Below are 25905 nucleotides of genomic sequence, written 5' to 3'. Positions count from 1 at the left end.
CTCATTTATGTACTGAGGGATACTGGTATATTAGCAATGTATGTATGTATGTATGTATGGAGTGGCATTTTCAAAACATAAGTCTTAGTCCGATTTGGATATATGGTGCTAGATGTCCAAAGTCGGCAGTAAGAAAATGCCAATTTTCGAAAGGCAAACCATCATATGTCTAGAAATTTTTTAAAATTAAATTGGCATATGAGTAAAGGGTGTAACCATGAAAGAGGATTATAAAAATCGATGCATACCTTTGTTTAACTAGAGATGTACTTACAGCTAGATATTTTGCCTTGGCATCTATCTGTATGATTTTTCTAATGATCTCTCCAATGTATTACAATTGAGACAATATATTTTGTTAACCTGCTTTTGCTGTTGCATTTTTACACTTTGTTTAAATAAAATATTGTCTGCTTTTGGGTAAAAATAAATAAATTAATAAATTAAATTAAATCCTATATCTGAACGTCCAGTACATTGGGACGCCCAGACTGCCAGGACATCTATCTTTAATACCACATTTTTAACCAAAATTTCATCCAAGTTCCAAACGCCCAGAATAAGTCCATTTGGACGTGGGAGGGGCCAGTCTTGTAGTGGACTGGCCACCCAGACATGGCAACAGAACAGTGGGGCACCTTAGAGGGCACTGCTGTGAACTTTACATAAAGGATGCCAGATGAACATCTCACCAGAACTCCCATATAGGTTATGGTGAGCCCCCCAAAACATCCAAAAAACCCACTTGCCTACAACCTGAATAGCTCTTATGGCTGCAAGTGGCACCTATATTGCAGTAGAGAAGGGTTGGGGGGGCTCACATTTTTCACCATGAATGAAGTAGTTAGAATGGCTTATGGGACTTGCTACTCCTCTCTATAGTTCACTAGCACACACACCAGGTTACTTAAGGCACCTGTGAGCAGCTCTACTAGGCTTTCCTATACCAGGTGCTGATGTTCTAGAGACAGGTATGTACGTTTGTATTCTGATCTTTATGGATGTGAGAGGGTCCGTGAGCACGAGGGGAGTGTGGATGTGTCTTACCTTGATGCGTGCACTGATCATGTGGTCAGTTTGGGCACCTTTGTGGCACTCAGACCCTTCTAAAACAGATCTAGTTCCAAATGTATAAGTTCTGTCCAGCATGTCTTGTAAAATGTTTGATTATCACTGCAAGATGTCCATGTCTAACCCGCCCTTGAGACTGCCCAAAGCCCGTCCATAACATGCCTCCACCACACCCATCTCGTGCTCTCAACATACAGAGGCTGGAACACCTCGCTAGGTTTTGATTATCGGCACTTCGACGTCCTGGCTTTTTGGCCATCTATGTTTCTTGATTATGGGCCCCATAGTATGTGTATATAAATATAATTTTTTTTTTCAGAAAAGTCTGAAAGGAGTACCAGTATTTAAGACATTGATTGTTAGCACACTTTGATGCTGTTTCTCCATTACAAGAGAAATCAAATGGTTCTTTCTAATTTCATCACAGCATATTTAATAAGAGCAGCATACATTTCAATTGCTGAAAAGCAAAGGACTCACTGTTAGAAATCTGCATGACTGAGCCAGCCTCATGGCTGGTGGCAGAGAGAAGCACTACTGCAGTAGATGATCCTTGTTCAACTCTCCAACCTGAGGTCTACTATACAGGCCAGCCCTGACTGAAGGATATTGCAGAGCCAGTATTCACAGACCTCAGCAGAGGGCTTCCCCATTACCACTTGCAAATGACATCTGTTGGCAAGATTTAAGTTACAGGCATGGTGGGCTTCTGAAGAACTGGCAGTCTATAGTCACTGCGTGAGAAAAGTCACTGCAATTTCTGGTTCAGACAAGAGCAGGAAAACCCAGAGAGTTGTAAATAAGCAGGCCATAAAGAAGAAAGAGAAATGTCTGGAATTCTAACCACACCTTTAAAAGAGGCACTGTAGAGTGGACAAATGATAAACAGGAAATGACTTCTGGAAAATGAGTTTCTCAGGTCACAAGGTCCAACATAACAAGGTATTGCATGGGCCTGTTACTCTGGTACAGAGTGCTGAAGAAACAAGAGATTTTGCAAGTCAGTTTTCTTTCTATTAACTGAATAATAGTTATGGCCATCCCGCCCTGCATTACTTGCTGACTTATCCTACACTTTAGCCATATTAAACCTGCTCCATGAACATGAACACTTCTAAAGAAAAGAATGTGTATTTAACCTCAGTGTCTAATCTGACAGTGGAACAGTGGGCTGAGAACTATGGAAGCCAGGCATTAATTTTCACTGCTGCTTTTATTATCTTGAGTAGATCACATAACCTTCAGGTATAAACACACTCTGGGAACAGGAAAGTACCCATGATATCAGAATGTAACTCACTTTGAGTTACTCCTGAGAAAGGTGTAAGCTAAATCTAAACCCTTCTGACATTTATTTATTTAAAAAATGTATAAATCCTCTACAGCCAATAATTCTGTGCAGGGCACAATGTTTAGTTGACAGCATGATCAGATGTCAGGGAAGCAGGCTTACATTGCAAATACTATTACTATGATGTGTATAGCACAGGCAAAACAAATCCCAGTCGTCGGATCACCATGGTGACTAGAAATTACTCTCTGGCGCCTGGGATTTCCTTGCCTTGATACACATGTATTTTTATGTGCTCTTGTCGTCTCGAACAGGAGCTGCTACTTCACTGAATCATGTGGCTCTCTTGAGAATTTGAGCCACGTGGTGCAGGAATTACTGTACTGGTTTGGTGAGACTTAAGACCCAGAATAGGAATTCCTGTACCACATGACTCAAACTCTCAGAGAGCCAAGCAATTCAGTGAAGGAACAGCTCCTGTTCAAACAGTAACAGCAGATTGGCGGCCTGGCTGTATAGTGGTTGGGGACTCACTAGCCTGGAAAAGAAGATTTGACTGGCAGCACAAAGTGAGGGAGGGGACAAAATAAGAACATAAGAATAGCCTTACTGGGTCAGCCCAAAGGTCCATCAAGACCAGTAGCTCATTTTTATGGTGGCCAATCCAGATCACTAATACCTGACCAAAACCCAAAAAGTAGCAACATTGCATGATACCGATTCAGGGCAAGCAGTGGCTTGCCCCATGTCTTTCTCACTAACAGACTATGGACTTTTCCTCCAGGAAATTGTCCAAACCCTTCTTAAAACTAGCTACGCTATCTGCTCTTACCACAACCTCTGGCAATGCGTTCCAAGGCTTTAACAATTCTCTGAGTGAAAAAATATTTCCTCCTATTGGTTTTAAAAATATTTCCCTATAACTTCATCGAGTGTTCCCTAGTCTTTGTAATTTTTGACGGAGTGAAAAATCGATCCACTTGTACCCGTTCTACTCCATTCAGGATTTTGTAGACTTCAGTCATATCTCCCCTCTTTTCCAAGGCAATCTCTTTTCCAAGTTGAAGAGCCCTAACCTTTTTAGACACTCCTCATGTGAAAGAGTTCCATCCCCTTTATCAGCTTGGTTGCACTTCTTTGAACCTTTTCTAGTGCCATTATATCTTTCTTGAGATAAGGAGACCAGAATTGAACGCAATACTCCAGGTGACATAGCACCATACAGTGATATAGAGGCATTATAACATTCTTAGTCTTGTTAAGCATCCCTTTTTAAAATAATTCCTAGCATCCTGTTTGCTTTATTGGCTGCCGCCACACATTGAGTGGAAGGTTTCATTGTATTGTCTACAATGACACCCAGCCTTTTCTTGAGCACTAACCCCCAAAGTGGACCCTAGCATCCAGTAACAGTGATTTGGGTTATTCTTTCCAATGTGTATCACTTTGCATTTGTCCAAATTAAATTTAGTCTGCCACTTAGACACCCAGTCTTCCAATTTTCTAAGGTCTGCCTGCAATTTTTCACAATCTGCATGCATTTTAACAACTTTGAACGGTTTAGTGCCATCTGCAAATTCAATCACCTCACATGTCATTCCAATTTCCAGATCATTTATAAATAAGTTAAATAGCACTGGTCCCAATACCGATCCCTGCAGCACTCCACTATTTACTCTCCTCCATTGAGAAAAATGACCATTTAACCCTACCCTCTGTTTTCTATCTGATAATCAATTCCTAATCCACAACTGAACTTTGAAACCTATCCCATGTCATTATAATTTTCTCAAGAGCCTCTCATAAGGAACTTTCTCAAAAGCTTTCTGAAAACCTAGATACACTACATCAACTGGCTCACTTTTATCCACATGTTTATTTATACTTTCAAAGAAATCAAGATCTCTCTTGACTGAACCCATGCTGACTCTGACTCATTAAATCATGTTCGTCTACGTGTTCCACAATTTTATTTTTTATAATTGTTTCCACCATTTTGCCCGGCACTGAAGTCAGACTTACCGGTCTGTAATTTCCCAGATCTCCCCTGGAACCCTTTTTAAAAATCAGCGTAAAGTTGGCCACATAGAAACATAGAAAATGACGGCAGAAAAGGGCCATAACCCATCAAGTCTGCCCATTCTAATGACCCACCCCCCCAGACTTTACCCCCCTAGAGATCCCACGTGAATATCCCATTTTCTTTTAAAGTCTGACACGCTGTTGGCCTCAATCACCTGCAGTGGGAGATTGTTCCAATGATTGACCACTCTTTCGGTGAAGAAGTACTTTCTGGAATCACCATGAAACTTCCCTCCCCTGATTTTCAGCGGATGCCCTCTGGTGGTCGAGGATCCTATAAGACAGAAGGCATCATCTTCTACCTCAATACGGCCCGTGATATACTTAAACATCTCAATCATGTCTCCCCTCTCTCTTCGTTCCTCAAGTGAGTACAGCTGCAATTTATTTAGCTGTTCTTCATACGTGAGATCCTTGAGCCCCAAGACATTACATTACATTACATTAGGGACTTCTATTCCGCCTATACCTTGCAGTTCAAGGCGGATTACAAAAGAGCTAACTGGACATTTCCAGTGAAGTTACAACAGTTTAGGTTGGTTTTTTTTTGGTTACAAGGGAGGAGAGGTAGCTGGATTAATTCCGGAAGAACTTGCAAATTGGATATTAAATTGATTGTACGTTACTGTGTGATATAACAAATAGATTACAGTTAGAGTACAAATAAGATTACGTTACATTTCAGGGATCTGAATACTTGGTTGGTGTTTTAGGGAGGAAGAGATTATTTAAGTGGAGGTTTTGGGGGAGAATTTATCTAGGAGGAGGGGGAAGGGTTGGGTTAAGATATCTGGATACATTTTTTGAAAAGTAGGGTTTTGATTTCTTTTCGAAAAGTTTTGAAGTCGCCTGTTGCCGTCAACAGGTTGGAGATGGAGTGGTTAAGTTTTGCTGCTTGCGTCGCCAGAAGGTTATCAAACATCTTTTTGCGCTGAGTGCCCTTGAGTGGAGGGAAGGTAAAAGGGTTCGGAGTTCTTTCCAAAATGCGCCGTAGGTCAACCTGGCTTCGTTGATGTAATTGCCTAGCCAGGTCTGCTGTTTACTAGCTTGAAACTTAAAAGTTCTGTCCAGAAAGGACCTGTAGTTGCAATCAGTCTAGAACTTAACTGCTAGGTGTTATTGAGCGCACTTATTAATCATCCGCTAGGTGTCGTTTATAGAATCATACCTAAGCAGCCTTAAGCGCCGGTAAGCACTAAAACTCCCATTTAAGTCAGGGTTTTCTTCGCCTAAATGAGTGTGCTTAAGTTAGATGCCTAAATCAAAATGTGCCTTGGAGTAGACAACTACCTAGAAATGGTAGGAGCCAACCGAGTTAGATGCTTATCAGCTAATTAATTTTTTTAAATCATTAATTGTTTAGAAGGGCATAATCAAAAAAAGTCTAAGTCCCCTTTTGGCCTAAGGCCTTAAACACTGAAAGGAGAAGCAGGGAAAATGTGCATTATCAAAAAAACAACCAAAAGGAGGTTCTTTTTTATAATGGCCTGCCTCTACGTTCAACTGTTTAAATGTCCAGACCACCACTACGTCTACACTAACACCATATAATCAACCTAAAAAAAGCCTAACTCCCAAACGCCCAAAACAGGAGCTTTGAGAACCAAGCCAGCATGGGCAGGAACTTCTAGGGATTACTCCCTCCCTGACTACCCCTTAGACCAGTGGTCTTTATTAATTTATAAGTCGGGGTCACTTTGGATTCTAATGAGCTGAAGGAGAGTCGCTAAATATTTTCTCATGGGGGAAGGGGTACGAAACTACAGACTTCAATCCCTAGAACCCACCTTCAGACTTCATTAGGGAGTATTTTCAAGGTTGTGACCATTTCTAAATGCATTCTCCTGTCTATTAAGAAATTCCTTGTCCTTCAAGCATGTGCTCTTGTCCCATCTATTTTCCCCTTCTATCCTAAGCCTGGGTAGAGAAGTGGAGCAGTTTGAAAAAAAAAAATAAAAAACCCCAACCAGAAAGGCAATCAGGATGGCCAAAGAGGCCCACAAGTCCATCTTGGTGGCCATTCGCTGCACCGACTCAACTCTCAGCACATCTTTCTGGTAGTGTGGTCTCCAGAATTGAACACAATACTCCAAATGAGGTACTACAAACGATTTTAGCGAAAGGTTACAGATCACTAACAGCAAATCAACAATTTCATGCTTGAGTTCTTTCAGTCCCTGGGATGTAAATCATCTGGTCCAGGTTATTTATCACTTTTTAACTTGTCGAATTGGCTTAGTACATCTTCCAAATTCACAGAGACTTCTTTCAGTTCCTCTGCATCATCACCCTTGAAAACCATTTCCAGTTCAGGTAGATCTCTTACATCTTCTTCCATAAACACTGAAGCAAAGAATTCATTCAGTCTCTCTGCTATGGCCTTATTCTCCTTGAACACCTCTTTTGCTTCTTTATCATCCAACGTTACATGGATTACCTCACAGGCTTTCTGCTTCTGGAGTACCTAAAAAATTGTTATGAGTTTTTGCCTCTTTTGCCAGTTTTTCTTCATATTCTTTCTTAGCTTTCTTTATCAATGCTTTGCATCTAACTTGCCAGTCCTTTTTCCATTCTTTAAAGGATGTGTTGTTGGCTTTAATAGCCTCTTCCACTTCATCTTTTAATTGTGCTGGCTCTCATTTCCTCTTCTTTCCACCTGTGCTGATACATGGAATACATCTGGTCTGGGCTTCCACTATGGTATTTTTAAATAGCATCCACACCTGGTTTACAGTCCTAACCTTTGCAACTGATCTTTTTAGCTTATTTTTAACCATTTTCTTCATTTAACATAGTAGCCCTTTCGAAAATTAAATGCCACTTGTGACAGTTCAGAACTTACAGTCAGCCATGACTCCCAGAAAAAGAGAGAAGTAGTACTTCCAGGCAGGAAGGAAAACCAATCATACAATAGAAAGCAGTTCAATGCACCCAGAGCTGTCTATCCCCAGCCTAAGGGCAGAGCCCTTCTATGAGGGAGCAGGTAAATCTCATAGGTGACCACCAGGGGAGCCAGAGAGAGCTGAAGCCTGGTTCCCTCTCAGTTAGGCTAGGGTGTGGCCCTGGTAGACTTAAGCCTAGCTTACAGAAGCTAAGCAGATCAGTGGCTGCAGAAAGCTCTCCAAGCCAAGTGGCAGTCAGAAGAAGGGATGGAATGGTAGGGTCCTGAGGAGCCACAGACCCCAGAGCCATGTGCAGAGGTTGAAAGAATGGAGGTTATTGAACCAGAACGAGAACCTACACTTTCAGAGGCAATGGAAGTGAACCTATCGGTGGTTGGCAAGTAACCATTTTTTTTTTTTTTTTGGTGGGGGGGGGGTTCTCTTTCGGATTTTAGCAAGGCTGAGGTGTGTTTTCTAAGTTCTGGAAAAATCTTTACAGTTTAAAGGCCTGTACTGCTGGCAGAGTTTCAGCAAGCTGCTAGCAAAGGACTACTGGGAGTTTCTTTTGGGGTTTTTTTTGTTACAAAACCCTTGAAGTATTTGGCATTGCTGGGGATTATATGAAGTTGTGGGGGGGGGGGGGTAATGCTGTGACATCCGGGTGGGAAATTCTTTTGAGGGATACTTTTTATGCCATCACAGAAAAAGTAATTTAAAGCAAACACAGCAACTTTAGGCCCCACAATTAGCTCTATTGAGCAAGCATCTGCCAATGCTGATGAGAGGCGGGTAAAGAAACTGAGTTAATGTGACAAACCCTGATAAGTTTGTTTCTTGTATTGCATGCAAGGGCCCAGTGAAGGGGACTTTGTAAGGACTACTGAAGTCCGGGCACCTTGCCAGGTTGCAGCCTGTGGCCAGCCTAAAGCACTGTTGTAGTGTTTTATTTTCCTTTGAGATTTTTTTTTTTGGAGGGGGGAGGGGGGGTTTGCTGATAATTTTGGGCCAGCCCAGAAGGAGTTGGACTCTTGGGGACTTACTAAAGCTTGGCTGAGGTGTTAGAAGCCAGTGATGTTTATTTTTTTCTCTTCTTTTGGGCTTGATAATGAAGCTGGTTTAAACTGAATGAACTTACCTGAGAGTTTGAGCTTTCACCTGCTGAGAAAGATGATATAATAAACCTGAACTTTTCTTTTTAAAGCCAGAATTGTTTGGGGAGTTTTCTTTATTGCTTGAGTTTCAAAGAACCTTTTCTTTTGTAGCCTTTTGGCATTCTCACCCTGAAGGGCCATTCTCCCTTTTGAGTGGCGTGCTTGTCTCGGTGTAGTCATCCACCATGGCTCTACGGCTATCATACCGAGGGCCGGGTGGGTGACATTCTATAGAAGATTTATTTTGCAACGTCACTCTCGATATCAGCTCAAATTTGATCATGTTATGATCACTGTTTCCCAGCGGACCCAAAACAGTTAACTCCTGTACTATGCCTTGCATTCCACTAAGGACCAAATCTAAAATAGCTCCCTCTCTTGTCGGTACCTGGACCAGTTGCTCCAAAAAGCAGTCATTTATGACATCTAGGAATTTTACCTCTCTGGCACTCCCCAATGTAACATTTAGCTAGTCAGTACTAGGGTAATTGAAATCTTTTGGATAGCTGCTTTTAGCTGGCTTGGGGACTCTACAGCAGAAGATTCCTGAGGAAGCCAGATTGGCGAAACAGGGATGACCCTGCATTTGCCTCTGCAGTTTGTGGAAAAAGACGCCGCTGGAAACAGCTGATGAGGATCTGAAGGAGCACAGCTGTGAATTTAAACAAGCTACTATAAGTTGATTTTGATATTTTTCTGCTAAGCTATGCTGAATTTTTGGGGACATACTGCCTGCATTTCTTACTGAAGCTACTGAAGAATGTTTTATATCAAGAATCATTTCTAAAAATATATGACTAAAATTAGCAGAAGTTTGGGAGGTTTTTTTGGCCTATGAAGCTCTACTGAGGTCTTTTTCTCCCAACTTAGGGATTGTTACTGATCAGTTATTAGTTTGAGGGTGTTAGGCAGTGAAACCTTATTTTTTGATTTGAGTAAGACACTGGAAGATATTGTTAATTTGAGAAACTTACTCTTTCTCCAATATATGAGGTGCGGTGACCAATACTGGAATACTGCGTCCAGTATTGGTCACCGCACCTCAAGAAGGACATGGCGGTACTTGAGAGAGTCCAAAGGAGAGCAACAAAAATGGTAAAAGGGCTGGAACACTGCTCGTACGCTGAGAGGCTGGATAGGCTGGGGCTCTTCTCTCTGGAGAAAAGGAGACTCAGGGGAGATATGATAGAGACCTTCAAGATCATGAGGGGCATAGAGAGGGTGGATAGGGACAGATTCTTCAGACTGAAGGGGACAGCAAATACGAGGGGGCATTCTGAGAAACTGAAGGGAGACAGGTTCAAAACAAATGCAAGGAAGTTCTTTTTCACCCAAAGGGTAGTGGACACTTGGAATGCGCTTCCGGAGGAAGTGATCAGGCAGAGTACGGTACAGGGATTCAAGCAGGGATTGGATGGATTCCTGAGGGATAGAGGGATCGTGGGGTACTGAGTAAACCAACCTGGTCGTGCATGTGCAAGACCGGAGGGCTAGGACTTCGATAGGAGGGCAGAACTTAAATGGGAAACCAAGGTGGCAAGGGAGCCCTTCTGATGATTCAGACAGGCCTTGACCTGTTTTTGGCCACCGCGGGAGCGGACTGCTGGGCAGGATGGACCTGTGGTCTGACCCGGCAGAGGCACTGCTTATGTTCTTATGTTCTTATATATTGTGGTAATTGAAATCACTCATTATTATACTGTTTCCCAGTTCTCCAGCTTTCCTAATCTCTGAAAACATTTCTTCATCTCTCTTCTCATTTTGTCCCGGGGATGGTAGTATAACCCTACCTTTATATTCTTTCCCTTCACACATGGAATTTATATCCATATGGATTCCACACTGCTATCTATGTCGTGCAGAATGTTTATTTTATTTGATTCAATTCCCTTGTTAACATATAGTGTGACTGAATAGTTTGTAAAGCTAATGGAGGGAGATGGGGAGGCATGGAAGCAGAGAGGAAGGAGGGTCTGACTTCCTTTCAAGTTGGCAATGCTATCAGGGGTTGGGGGGAATGGTTGTCTGCTGATGCTATCTGAGGGGAGGATATTGTTGGCTACTTAGGAAAGTGAAGGATTTGGAGGTAGCTGGTTGGCTTTTTGAGTTATAAGGGATAGTGGAAGGGAGGGAAGGAGTACTTAGCTATTTTGGAGCATTGCTTGGTTGACCAGCTTTCTGGGTGAAGCTTGTTAACTTAGGTGATGGAGGCTGGGGGGGGTTAACTAATAATCTCTCATCTGGATTACTGTAATTCCCTACTTAACGGCCTCCCACAAAAAGAAATTCGTCGCCTTCAACTTATACAAAACACAGCAATAAAACTCATCTACAACTTAGGTAAATATGATCATGTAACACCAGCTCTGAAAGATGCACACTGGTTACCCATGACTCACCGAATCACCTACAAAATCATCCTTCTGTCATTCAAAATAAAATCTTCTCATCTCCCATCATACCTTCACAAACTTCTTATCCCACAGTGCCCCACTAGAACTCTGAGATCTTCAAACCAAAATCTCTTATTGATTCCATCCATAAAAGAATTTTATTACACACGCAAAATAAACTTTGCAGTAACCGCCCCGACATTGTGGAACTCCCTTCCTCAGCCTCTATGTGATGAACTAAATCTTGAGAAATTTAAGAAAAGCCTAAAAACTTTCTTATTCCGAGATGCATTCTCTTCCATTTAATTTCTATTCTTTGTAATTTAATTTTTTTTTCGCTTTCAAAAAAACATTCAATATATCTTATCCCCATCCCACATGTTTTTTCCCTAACCCCTCTTTCTTCTTTTCTACTTACAATGTAACTTCACCCATCCACTCCCTCTCTCCTCACTGTCAAGTCTGTCTTGTTATTGTTTTTAATGTTCACTTTATAATATTTAAATAACTTAATACTTTTTGTTTTCAATTGCTTCTACCTTTAACTGTCAAATTTTTAAAATCCAATGTAAACCGTCCAGATATTTGCTTGATGGTCGGTATATTAAAATTTAATAAACTTGAAACTTGAAACTATATTTTTGGATAGCAAGGATTTGCTTGGGAAGGTAGATGGCTTGTCTCCTAGGTAGTGAAAGCTAGCTGAAGGAAGGTAGTCTACTGACCGATTGAAAAAGAAGGAGATGGTGGAGAAGACAGAAAGAAATACTGGTTTACATCAAAATGGAAAATGAAAGAGACAGAGAAGCACTGGGTAGGGATTCAGAGAAGCTAAAATGGAGATTGCAATGGTAGCAAAGCTGGAGGAAGAGTCTGATGAATTCCCAGTGCAGCTGGACGAAAGAGAGGCACTTTAAATCTTTGCTACGCTAGTGGTATACGGCCAGTGGTATGCCCTAAGGAGCGTGCAACAAGGGCATGATTGGCCCCTTGGGAGCCCCTTAGGAGCTGAAAGGAGCCAGAAAGGACTTGGTGGGAAAACTTGGTGACTGGAGCCTGAGCTATAGAGGTATTTTCTTTGATAATGGTGAAATGGAAGGGGAAAGCTAAAGGAACCAGTACACCAAAAACTATTGGCCCAATGGAGAAACATATTCAATCTAAGCCACCTATAGATCCTATAGGGGATTTGTCCATTTCAGGGGCCTTACTACATGAGGGTGGTCATTCTACTCCCTCCCCTCCATTTACTCCCATCTGCCTACCTGAGACTGCTTCTGTTAAAGTTCCTGTCCAGGTGGACAAAATATCTGCTGACTCTTATCCATCTTCTCAGGAGCAACCTAATGCTGCCAGTATAGTTTTAGTAGTAGTAGTTTGTCCAAATTTATCTAAATCCTTGGACGAACCTCAAAATATTACTTTGAAAGATAAGTGATTGTCAGGACTAAAGAATACATAAAGACCATAGCTATGTAGTTTTTCTCAACAGACAGTGGGAAAATTTCATGAGGTTGATACGAAAATTGATACGATGGAAACCAGACAGTCTCAAGATTTCTTCTAATTTACCTAATTACCTATTGGTTTCTTCTGCTTTTGTTAAAGACAGTCTGATTATACACTGACAATTTGAATTTCTTGAAAATCGAATGAGAGCAAAAACATTAAGGTTATTGAGTTTTCCTAGTTATCGGCTGTCCCCCGAGATTTTGTTACACAGATATTTGAAGGAGGTATTGCTTTTGGATAAAGTAATTATTTCTGATTGTAGGTATATTTCAGTATCAAAAGCCGAGACTGTCGAGGGAAATGCAAAGGAGGGAGCTAAAGAGTCTTTGAATCTAACTGATTTCCTCACAAAAAGAAATTGCTACTAGAGCAAACTTCCTTGCAACTTTCTTAACAGAACAAGAGAAAATATTTAAATGTCTTTAAAAAATATTTCCAGAATAAGAATTCTCAGTTTTGTGGTCAGCCCATTTGGATTTTTCCAGATGTGGCTAGGACCACACATATGTTGCAAATTCTGAAGTTGAAAGATAGAGTTCTATCTTTGGAAGGTAATTTTCTCCATTTTTCTTGCAAATGTGTAATAATGTTACAATCTAATAGATATATTTACTTTAATCCTTCTCAGCTTGAGAGATTATTGATTGAAAAAGAAGTTTCCGAAGTGGGTTACATGATTATAAAGGACAAATTAGTATAGAACATAGGATGGGTGGTGATAGAAGGTTTGGGTCCATATTTCTGATTATGTATTAACAATTGTGAATTAATTTCTTGTGCCTTTTCCCGTTGATGTGGACTATATATTTCATTTACTTTATTTCATTTGAAATATGTAATTAAAAGTAGTTATTAAAAAAATTAAATTTGAGAGTTATTTATTAAAAATTTTTAAGCTATGTATGGGTAATTGTAATAATGGTAAAAGCAAAATAGATAGAATAGAATTGCTAATCAATGTGATAGATGTGCTTTTTATTGAGTGAAAATTAACTCAAAATGCAGCTTGATAGTTGACAAGCAAGCATGCATTTCATCATCCACCATGTACAGTTGTTTTCTTTTTTTCAATTTAATTTATGTCAGAGCTGAAAATCCAAGTTTGCAAAGATAAGAGGATCCAAACGGTAACAAAGCCTTGATTGCTTTGTTGCTCAAGTTAGGATAATCATTGCATTAAAAAAAAACAACATAAAATTACATGCTGTTAGTTTTCAAGGATCAATCATGTCAAAGAACGATGCTTGTCCGGGCGGTTGAATCCTTACACACACAGACACTCAAAACATTGACAGACTCCTGTGAATGCAATGTATATGTCATCTATTCTAGTGTAGTGTATACTTACGAAGGGAATTTTTAAAAAATAAAGTAAAATTCTGGAATCTCTCGTGGTACACCCAGAATCTCTTCGGGGCAAACAGTTTGAGAGACACTGAGTAAGAAGGCTCTTCAGCTTCCCTGCAAATGTCTGAATGGGCAAGGAGAAGGAGTTCAGATTTGGAGTGGCAGTTCTTGATCTCCGCTGAAAGTGAGCTGGCTCTATTCACCCGAGCCAGCACATTCCAACAGCAGTACATCCTCAGATGAGGAAACAGTACACTCAGAGCCACTGTCTGACGGGGAGCACGAGGACCAACTCCAGGAGGAAACCCTTCCAATAGTGGCACTGCCTGGTGAGTGTGGGGAGAAGGGGGGGTGGAGGAGTGGCCTAGTGGTTAGAACTACTGTCTCAGCACCCTGAGGTTGTGAGCTTGATCCCTGTGACTCTGGGCAAGTCACTTAACCCTCTCTTGCCCCAGGTACCACAGATTGTGAGCCTTCCAGGACAGATAAGAAAAATAATTGGGTACTTGATTACTATTCAGTGTATTATAAACCACTTCAGTGAATCTCTTCATGAAAAGCAGTTAATAAATAAATTACTATGCTGACTACAGTTTTAGCTGATAAGTCAGTGACTATGAGGAAGCTTTGAAGTTGTTTCTGTTTGGGAGAGGTCTCAAGGCCTGAAAAGGAAAGATGAGGAGGTGGTTTAAATCTGTGACTAAGAGCTGGCCACGGTTAAAAATTCAACCCTGAGGTTAGAACGGACTGAAAACAAGCCTTGCTAAAAGGGGGAAGCAGGATTTCAAAGCAGGTTCCTGGAAAGGGAGAGAACCTTTTAAAACACAGGTGGGGAGGACTCCTAAAATTAGCCCTGTCCACTATTATTCCTTTTTCAGGTCTAGAGGGAGGACGGAGTCCCTTTCCACAGCACATCAGCCAGAGAAACAAAGATTGAGAAAAGGGGTTAGAATCAGCAGCCCCGGAGGGGGGGGGGGGAAACTCAGCCTCAGACATGTAGTAGGAAGGGATCAGCATGGGAGATGAATAAATTCTCCTCAGCTGTGCACAGCAAGCAGAAGCAGGCCTGGCACAAACTTTCAAGTCCTGCAGCTTCCACTCTTGACAGGCAAACGGGCTCCACACAGAACAAGACTTTCTCCAGGGTCCCTGGTAGGAAAGGGCAATCTGAGAGCTTCCAAGGACTTTTTGCCTTTAAAAGAAACAGAGGAATTTTTCTCTGAGGAGGAGTTTGAAGACAGCCCAATGAAACCCTCTGATTTACAGATAGGGGGTGGGGAAGTGTGAACATGTTGAGTGCCTGGAGATAAATGAAAATGAGTTTCCCCCAGTGATACAGAGTGGGGAATGGACTGCTCTCTTGAGCCAGAATACTTCCTGTAGGAGGATATGGAAAATTGATGTAACTACAGTATATCTATAATTTGCTAAAGTTTGTATTGGAATTTTGATCCTGAGTTTAAAGAGTGAAATGAGAAGGGCCAGAGTTTGTGTGCAGGCTTTCCCTTTAGCAGGATGAGTTTGTCCTGTTGAGCAGGGCAGCAAAAGCCCTGTATGCTGCAGAGGTAGAGCCTAAATGACACTTGGGAAACAGTTGGACAGGTCAGGATCAACTAAATATGAGGAAGGCATGTTTCCACACAGGCTGTTGGTAACTTAAAGAAAGAACAATTCTGTGGGTGTGAAAAGGGGAAATGAAAAAGCACCAAAAGTAAAAGTTTTGGCATGATAATGTTTTCCTCTTTTTCCTGAAGAGATTTGTGAAAACCCAGCTGGCAGGGGCTGTGGACTGGCTTTGCCAGCAAGCCGGGGGCCTGAGGACTAGGGCCCAGATTCACTAAAGACAGTGACTCAGTCGCTGTTGGCCGATTCTCTGGTCGATTTTCAAACAGCGATTGATTCACTATCAAGATTGCATGCAAATGATTTCCACGGAGGTCTGTCTATTGCTTCTAACCCACAGTTCACATCTCCTCCTCCAGTGATTGTTTCTAATAAGTGCAGAGAAAACCAAAAAAACTCTGTGGAGTGACGATGTTCCCAAATGGTCTTTATTTGAAAGTATCAAAGTTCCAAAGGTACACTGAAATCATCCACATAAAATAATTCCATCCACATAAAAGTAAAACATCCACATAAAAGCCTTAAAGGACCTAGTCCACTAGGGATACAGGACCCAACACGGTCTGCGTTTCGACAAAAAGTCTTCTTCAGGGGTCCCTGGGGGTCCTATAAAGGTGAGTACGTGGGAAACAATTGTGTGGTGTCTTACTAGGTCCTTTAAGGCTCTTATGTGGATGTTTTACTTTTATGTGGATGGAATTATTTTATGTGGATGATTTTAGTGTACCTTTGGAACTTTGATACTTTCAAATAAAGTCCATTTGGGAACATCGTCACTCCACAGAGTTTTTTTGGTTTTCTCTGGATTTTCTTCTTTGTGGATATTTTGCGGTCAATTCCTTTTGTTTTTTCTAATAAGTGCAGAGCCACTTATGAGAACATGCTGTCAAAGAATCTACCCTTTGAACCCTTTAGGGCAATGTTTTTCAACCTTTTTACACCTATGGACCAGCAGAAATAAAAGAATTATTTTGTGGACCAGCATTGGTCTGCAGACCAGCAGTTGAAGAACACTGAGCTAAGTCGTGGGCCATCTGGAAGCCTTCTCTCTGATGTTGCAACATCAGAGAGAAGGCTTCCAGTTCAGGCACAGGACGTGCATAGGAGCCGCTGCCCGTGGCTTTGTGCACTGAGTCAGTGAGGAAGAGGGAGCCGGCCCAAAGATAACGCCGCATCACTTGCACCGCGAACCGGCGGTTGAAGAACACTGTTTTGGGCCTGATGCACATGCTGGCTCTGTGGACTGGCAGGAAATTTCTATGGACCGGCACTGGTCCATGGATCGGTGGTTGAAGAACACTGCTTTAGGGCATATACATTCAGGATTATGAATTCTAAATTGTTGATCCTTCCTGACATAGCATACCCATCTACCTTCTCTTATCCTTTCCAGAATCATAAACAAACAAAAGGAAGAGATTTTTAAACCAGCATTACCATCCCTCTCCTTCGGAGGTCAGGCGCAAGCAGTATGTAGCAATGGTTGCTGCTGCTAAGGGAAAGAGGGAGCTGCAGGACCGAAGAGCCTTCCTTGCTGAGCTTAGCTTGCTTCCTCCAGACCAGGCAGAGGAAAGGGAGGGAGAAATGCTGCATGAAGGTAAGGGAAGAAAGAGAGAGGGAGAAGTAGACAAAGGGGAATCGGGTAGGAGATATTTAGGGAAGGAAGGGAGAGCTGCTGAACAAAACACATGAGAGGGAGAAATGTTGGATATGGTTGTAGGAAGGTGGGGGGGGATGCTGCATGGGGGAGAGGCAAAATAAATATTGGGCATGGTCATGAGAGGGATAAAACATGCTGCACAGGGGGTATGTGTGTGGAGAAAGAGAGGGATAAATGTTGGACATGGTCATGGAAGGGAGGGAGAAATGCTGCAAGAGGTGCACAGGGGAAGACAGGTTGGACATAGCGGTGGAGGGAAGGGAAGGAGAGATGCTGCATGGAATGGGGGAAGAGAGAAATGTTGGACTCAGGATGCAAGAGAGAAAGAGAGAGGGAGTGGACAATGAGAGGGAGGAGGGCAAATGAAAGGGAGAGATGGACATGGGGGAGGGGAGAAAAAGGGAGATGTTGGATCCAGATGCAGAAGGAATTGAGAGAGAGATACAAGACAATGGGAAAGAGGGAAGAGAGAGGGAGAAATGCTGTACTAGAGTAGAGGGTGCAGGGCAGGAGGGAAGAGAGAAGAAACAGGAAGATTGCAGGCTATGAGGATGAGGAAACAGATGCTGAGCTAGAAAGAGGGTGGGAGAGAGAGGCAAGGAATAGTGGAACCATATAGGAGAAGCCAGGGGGGATGATAGAATGGTGCAAAAAATATGATAACAAAGAGAATGGAATGCTAGGGAAGGAGTGAGATGGGGAATTGGAAAACTAGTGGGTGAGAGAAGGAGATGAAAATGTGATAAGTAGCTGAAAGTAAAAAGAAGGGTTAGAAAGGGTGAAATTTGAGTAGACAGAGAGGAAGAAAAGAGAAAAAGAGTAGAAAGAGCCACAAAGGAAAGATAAATAGGTACAAGACAGGTGTAGGGACAGAATGGAACTTATAGAGAGGGGGAGGTGCTCCAGGACTGTGGGGAAGACAGCGGGGAGGGAGAGAGACTGAGTTGGGGGAAGAGGGGAGAGAGACACTGAATTCAGGGAGGGAGATATGTAGATTGCTGAGGGAGAGCAAGGAAGAGGACGAGATACTAGCCATAGGGTAAAAGTTAGGGGGTGGAGAAGAAACAGGCGAGAGAAAGAGGCACAGAGAAGAGATGCTGGGTATGGCATGAACATAGGGACAGAGTCACAGAGGGAGATGCTGGACAGAGAGAGGATGGGGAGACAGAGGGGAAATAATTGTACTTGTGTGTCTAGGACCTGTCGAAGGATTAATCCTGCCCTGTACATGGATGTATCTTTACAGGATAGATGCAGCGCACAAATGCTTCCAGATAAAGATACAACTGTGGGCTCCTTTTACTAAGGTGCATTAGGGCCTTATCACATGAAATAGCACGCGCTAAACTGCCGAACGAGCTAGATCTTAATGCCAGCATTGAGTTGGCGTTATTCTAGAAGCATACCACACAGTGTAGCGCGCGGTAATTTCGTGCGTGCACTAAAAACGCTAGCGCACCTTAATAAAAGGAACCCTGTTTTCCAAGACAGGTGCAGCTTTCTGTATATACTAAGGGTGGGTACGAACATATCTGATGTACACAGGTAGCTCACAATGCCACCCCTGCTCCATACAAACCATACCTCCAGCAATGCTTACTTATGCTCTTTGAAAGTATGTGTGCTCTTGGGCATGCATAATTTAAAAAAATTATATGGTTGTAAGTGAATGTATAACAGCTGTTTCCTGCATATAAAACGTGCTTTCCACATGGGAGATGCTTTACAAAATCACCCCCTAAGTGAAAAACACTGAACTTCATTAGTCCACAATGTTTCCAGTAGTCAACATAATTGAAAACTGCTTGTTGTACAACTCAGAAGGATCCTGTGACTACAACAATCTGATTTGCAAGTTGATGTATGAGTAAAAACATGTACAAAACAATAATATGCCCAGATGGACCAACTACTGAAACAAATAAAACTACGGAGCTGCAAAGACCTTGTACATCAAAGAAATTATCTAAAGTGGGTAGGAATTCTCTGAGTGTCGGAGCTAATACCGCCACTGCTGGCGATAAAAAAGCCTAACATGGCTTCATAAAAGGGGGAGTTAATCGGGTAAGTGTTATGTGGCTATATATAACTAGATATTCAATGCTGATGCCCAAATATGACCCAGTATTGAATATCCAGGGATAAAATTGGCTGCTATTAATATCACTCAGTTTGCTTATTTTCCACCTACCTCACTGTTCCAATTGTGTATTTTGTTGACGTTTCATCATTTTACTATTGTTATGTTGTTAATACCCTGTAAGATGTTATCAATCTACATCTGTAGTACACCACCTTGGGAGAATCTCTTTAGATAGGCAGTTAATAAATATTTATAAACTAGCTGATCACCTGGCGTTGCCAAAAATATTTATTTATCCCAATCTTCCGGTATCGGATTGATTTTTACATGTCACCCCCTTCCTACCCCCACAGTATTTTCCCCCAGATAGTAAGTGATATGTATACAAAGTTTGGTTGAAATCTCTTCATGAGTTTCAGAGTTATGCAGGAACATACATACACACACAGATACATCTGATTTTATATGCAGTCAAACCTCGGTTTACGAGTAATGCGGTTTGCAAGTGTTTTGCAAGACAAGCAAAACATTCTCGCAAATCTTGTCTCGCAAACCGAGCGTTGACTCGATTTGCGAGCATCCCCCCCCGAGCGAACCGGCACCCCCCGCCTGAACAGCATTCAGCCTTACCCTCATCTGGCACCAGCACGCAGCTCACAGGACGTGCCGGTGCCAGTGAAAGAAATTCCTGCCTCGGCCTTGAGCATCTGCGCATGCTCAAGACTCAGGCAGGAACTTCTTTCACTGGCACCGGCACGTCCTGTGGGTTGCGTGCCGGTGCCAGATGGGGTGAGGCTGAATGCTGTTCGGGCGGGCAGTGCCAATTCAAGCGGGGAGGGGGAGCGATGCCGGTTCTCGGGGGGGGGGAGGGGAGGGCGTGGAGCAGCATTGCTGGCCTCGGGGGTGGGGGGGTGGGAACGTATCAAACTTACTTCCTATGGGGAAACTCGCTGTGATATACGAGTAATTTGGTTTACGAGCATGCTTCTAGAACGAATTATGCTCGTAAACCAAGGTTCCACTGTATATATATATAGATAGATAGATAGATATAGATATAGATAAAATAAACTAGAAATAGCATATGAGATGGCTCTGTGGGTCCCAATGGATGCTGAATAATTCAGAGTATTTTCACTGTTTCCAAGGATGGGTTTTTTATTTGATTTTTTATATGTATTTTGTTGTATATTTTATTTTACATATTTTATATTGTGTTTTATATGTATTTATTTTTATATGCATTTTATTTTTATTTTGTTTGGCACGCCCAATAACTTTGAAATGTTGGCACCTATAGAAACAAGACAAACTGGGAATCTACAAAGGAGTTAACCTAACCAAAGCTATTAATATTCTCTCAGAGCAGAAAAATTGTTGTTTTTTTTCCTCAGCTACATATGTCAAAATAAAGCCAAATCAGTACACGTAATTCCTGCCAGGCACCTGGTTGAACTTTTAACGTACAGTGTGCTGAACAAATACCATTTGCACAATTTTCTACTTCCATTGAATTTTAGTATATCGGAAGCTAAGACAAAATGTATCAGTATTAAAACCAGTGGCATTAGCTTCATTGCTGCTTAACAGTTGAAAACGAGTCACTGACACACTGCTACAGCTTTCAAGCACAGAGAAACAACCGACTACACGAGTTATCACTTAAAACAACTGTTTCACATGAAGAAGAAACAAGTTAGTCAGGCATATACCAATACAGATGCTATTTAAAAATCTTGGTGTACTATGCAGTACTTCCAAAGTACACAGTAACCACCTCGCTGATTAAAAATTTCCTCACCAAATTATCATATTTGGAATGTGATAATCCCCAAAATTTCTGGAGGCAGGCACAAGTCAATTACTCCACATGGAATGGGAACTAATTGGTTTGTGCCAGCTATATCATTTGTTACATCACAGTCTATCCCCCAGATTCTGTATAGGTCGCCCATATTTGGGTACAGCTCCGCACATAAACTAATCAATTACGTGCCATTCAATAACTGGTGTTAACAAGCACTTAATTGGCAGTAATTAGGAGTTGCGCAAGGATCGGCCCTACGCCCCATTCTATAACATACACGCCCAAATTTCATAGTATGCAGCTCAAAAGGGAGCGTGGCCATGGGAGGGGCACGGGCAGAAATTAGGCACAAGGTTATTGAAAACCTGCATTTGTGAGCCTAACTGCAATCAGTTGGGTGTCAGAATTTGCACTAGTTTTTGGCAGGCGTTACGGGCTCACGTCAAGCTAGTATTCTGTAAAGGGTGCTTTGCGCAGAGTGCCTTTTACAGGATACTAATCTTAGTGCAGGTCATAAAGGTGCCTAACTTTGAGCGACATTTACTAAGCCAATGTGATGTAATGCTGTGTGAGGCATTTTGTGAGGTGCTTGCAGATGTGGCTCCATCAATAACAACAATTTTTAAAATGTCACCTGGTGTTTTGAAATGCTCTCCATCCCAGAGAAGACACAACTTTCCTTTAATAATCCAAGTAGGTTGCTTATTTGAATTCTCTGATCACAAATCACACATGGCAATATATACCATATGCAAAAACATGCTTTCAACAGAAACTCAATATGTACAGTAGAATCTCAGCTATCCGGCAGCTACAGGGATTGGTGGATACCAGATAACTGTTTTTCTGGTTACTTGAGAGTGTGTTAGACTCAATTCCCCCCTTCCTCCACCCTGAAGTAACAGCGCAGCAGTGGTCCTGAATGACAAAGCCCTCCTCCTTCCTTCACTCCCTCAAGGCCCGAAGTGGCAGAAGCCATGAACCCCCTCGCTCCCTCTTCCTTACCTGAAGCACAACGGTCAGCAGGAGGCAGCCTCAAAACAGGCTGCTCACAGCCAGCCCTGGCAAGGCCTTTCCTCTGATGTGTCGGAAGTGACGCGTCAGAAAAAAGGCCCTGCCAGGGCTGGCCACAAGCAGCCTGTTTTGAGGATGCCTCCTGCTGACCACTGCACTTCAGGTAAGGAAGAGAGAGAGGGAGCGAGGGAGTTCACGGCTCCAGACCGCCGCCTTCTTCTGCCACTAAGGGGCTTGAAGGGAGGGAAAAGGCTTTACAGCTTAAGACTGCTGCTGTGCTGGTGCTTCGGTACAGGAGGAAGGGGGTTCATAGCTGCTTCAGGGCTTGGGGGAGGGAGTAGGGCTTTGCAGCTCTGGACTGCTGCCGTGCTGGTGCTTCGGAGTGGGGGGAGGGGGGTTTGTAGCTGCTTGGGGGCTTTAGGGAGGGAATATTTGCAGCTCAGGACGCTACCATGCTGGTGCTTCAGGTCGGGAGGGAGGTGGAGTTCACAACTCAGGACTGCCGCCGCTTGTAGTTCTTCAGGGCTTGAGCGAGGGAGGGGATGGGGGGTTGCGGCTCAGGACCTCTGCCACTAGTGCTTCAGGGGACATTTTTTTCTCATTGGCAATTTTTTTGCCGGTTGGGTGAGAGTCCCAGTTAACTGAGACTCTACTGCATATAAAATCTAGAGAGAGAGAAAATTCAAATCAGCATTCTTCTTTAGCACGATCCTATAATGAACCCTCAAACTGGCAAACCTACATGGATTCTTAAAGAACTGTTACTTCACTGTTGAAGCAATTAAGTGTCTTCTCTGGCTTGAAGAACATTTAAAAATTTCATGCATCTCTCTCTTAAAGAGAGAGAATACACAGAAAGACATAGGTCCATATTCTAGAAATGGCACCTACCGGCGCCTAGCTTAAGTGGCAAAGCTATTTAAAATAATTTAAAAATTGTTTAAAAAAAAAAATGTAGGCACATAGAGGCACCTACAAAACTTGCACTTAGATCGCGTTTTCGGGGGTGCCATAAAATGCTTAAGGTCAAAGTAGGCGTGGCTAACAGAAACAACCTTAGGCGCTTGTATAGACGTGATTCACATCAAACTCAGGCACCAGAAACGTAGGCCTTGAAAATCCTGGTATACATTTCCAGTGCCTATATCTGAGGTAGCCACAGTTCTACAAACGGCGCCATCGCATGGTGACACGTAATCGGTGGATGTTTTTTTAGGCAGTCATCGATACCGGTGTGGTTTATAGCAATGTTTCTCAACTCGGTCCTGGAGTATTCCCCCTCGCCAGTCAGGTTTTCAGGATATCCACACTGAATTTGCAAAAACTTGATTTGCATACGCTGCCTCCATTATATGCAAATTTCTTTCATGCATATTCATTGTGAATATCTTGAAAACCTGACTGGCAAGGGGGTACGCCAGGTCCGAGTTGAGAAACACTGGTTTATAGAATCCGGCCTATATTGCATAAAACAACTAAAGGGGAAAAAAATGAGAAGAAAGTTACCTCTGACAAAAATGTTTGAGCAGACTTCTGTGCTCCCACATGGAGCAGGTATTCATATACATACAGCGCTAACCTGAAAAATAACAGAACTTCATTAAGTATATAAACTTGTCAACTTTGTTTTATTTGAAAATGTTCCAAGAATTAAGCACTTTTTAACTGCATGCCCAATTTCAAACAAACATCACATGCTCAAAGTGAACGCAAGTGCAGTACTACCTTAACCTGCCAGAAGTGTCAAATTTAAAGAACTTCATGGAAGGGGTCTAGTCTCAAAGATTTGCACCCTAAAATGTTTATTCTAGTAAGGGAATATCTCTAAATATCATATATACTCTAATCTTTTGTTCTTTAACCCACAAATTTTCATTACACGTTGCCAGCAATTTTGCAAAGATATTATAAGAAATCTGTAGAAAGCCACAATTACGGAAAAAAAACTCTCACATTAAAGGGCAATTAACATACATTAAAACCATATAACATGTGTTACATTACACCTAACATGTTATTTCACCATAATGTGTGAAAACATGGCCCAATCGGCACTTCGACGTCCTAAAAGTAGGGACGTCCAAGTGCTGATAATCAAAGCCAATTTTCTGGATGTGCAGCAGCACTTCTAACCTGCTGTGCATCCAGAGCTCAAAGGGACATGTTGGGAGATGTGTTATGGGCGGGTTTCAGGCAGGTTTAAACCTGGATGTATTGAAGCATAAGAACATAAGAATTGCCCCTGTCGGGTCAGACCGGAGGTCCATCATGCCCGGCAGTCCGCTCACGCGTCGGCCCCTCAGGTCCAGGACCTGATAGTGCTCATACCCTAAAACTGTCATACGCTTTTCGCTTATGACCTGTAGAATAACCTTCTATCTATACCCTGTAATCCCCTTCGCTTCCAGGAAGTCATCCAGCCCCATTTTGAAACCCAGTATTGTACTCTGTCCTATTACCTCATTTGGAAGCGTGTTCCAGGTGTCCACCACCCTCCGAGTGTAGAAAAACTTCCTTGCATTCGTTTTGAATCTGTCCCCTCTCAGTTTTTCTGAATGCCCTCTTGTTTTTGTTGTCCCCGCTAGTCTGAAGAATCTGCCTCTCTCCACCTTCTCTATGCCTTTCATGATTTTATAGAAGGTGGAGAGGGGCAGATTCTTCAGACTAGCGGGGACAACAAAAACAAGAGGTCATTCAGAAAAACTGAGAGGGGACAGATTCAAAACGAATGCAAGGAAGTTTTTCTTCACTCAGAGGGTGGTGGACACCTGGAACACGCTTCCAAATGAGGTAATAGGACAGAGTACAATACTGGGTTTCAAAATGGGGCTGGATGACTTCCTGGAAGCGAAGGGGATTACAGGGTATTACAAGCAATAATCAAAGGTTTCCTAGTGGGAACTTAGACACCAGCAGTTAGATCTGTTTTAGTTGCATTTAAGTGCCTCAAAGCTGCCCACATTGACCAGATGACCACTGGAGGGATTAAGGCATGATTCCCCCCTTACTCCCCCAGTGGTCACCGACCCCCCTCCCATCACGCAGAGATGTGGGAAAAAAACAGCATATTGATGGCTTGCCATCAGCTGATTGGTGCAATTGATGGGGATTTCCCCCTGTCAGGATCAGCTGAACTGGCAGGGAGATTCCTCTCTCCCTCCCTCACAGGCACCGATCCCCCAGCCACCTCCACATAGAACCCCCGCACTACACTCCTCTCCCCCAACATCCCTCAATACCCCTGACAGCACTGGCAACACCCTACACATCACCCGTCACGCCTGACAGCACTGGCAACCTCCCACTCCCAATACTCATCACTCCCGTACCTTACGCTGCAAAATCGGCAGGAGAGAAGCCCACTCTCTCCTGCCTACAGGGCCGCATGCAGCGAATAATGGGCCTTCCCTTCAGTGCATCTTGGGATGCAGTGGGAGGGGCCTGAGGCCCTGATTGGCTCAACATTGCAACATACTGCACTAATCCTCAACAATTCAATGTGCATATATGCACAGGCACTACAGGTCATGGTTTTTTTTTAAATTCTGTAGGTATGAATATTGAGCAGCGAGACAGAGGGAAACACCAACACAATCAAGCCAAGTATTAAACCAAATAAGTGTAGACAGTCACACAGAAGGATAAGGAGACAAAATTTATTGAAGGACTAAAAACCAGACATGTCCCACATTTCAGCTAAATGTCTGCATCAGGATACCGTGAAATCGTTTCTTTCACCTACTATTGACAATATCAATCCCAAGCTGTAGAACTGAAAACTACTATAGTCACCAAAATCTTACTTCCCACCTGTATGAATAGTGTGTGCAATCTTTTTGGCTTGTGTGCCGGTAGTGACAGATGCCTATCTCTCATGGCACACCCGGAATCTCGCTGCAGCACACAATTTGCGATACAGTGCTATAAGGCCTTAAAGTCTGCAACTAACACATTCAAAGAGGAATTCTGTAATTGGGTGTCAGAATTTA

At 42.6% G+C, this 25905-nt stretch overlaps 1 protein-coding gene across 3 annotated transcripts in view; it reads right to left on the bottom strand.

Moving 5' to 3' along the window:
• Window positions 1-25905, bottom strand: part of SSBP2 (single stranded DNA binding protein 2) — a 584056-nt gene that overhangs the window by 390612 nt on the left and 167539 nt on the right. For all 3 annotated transcript variants that reach the window (XM_033924042.1, XM_033924217.1, XM_033924130.1), the window contains exon 2: window positions 23423-23495. In XM_033924042.1, the coding sequence (XP_033779933.1) occupies window positions 23423-23495 (73 nt within the window). The remainder of the gene's footprint in view (window positions 1-23422; window positions 23496-25905) is intronic.

This window comes from Geotrypetes seraphini, chromosome 1 (genome assembly GCF_902459505.1).
Source record: "Geotrypetes seraphini chromosome 1, aGeoSer1.1, whole genome shotgun sequence".
NCBI classification, from domain to species: domain Eukaryota; kingdom Metazoa; phylum Chordata; class Amphibia; order Gymnophiona; family Dermophiidae; genus Geotrypetes; species Geotrypetes seraphini.
Note: the sequence above shows the minus strand (reverse complement) of the source record. Positions and strands in the feature narration are given on the sequence as shown.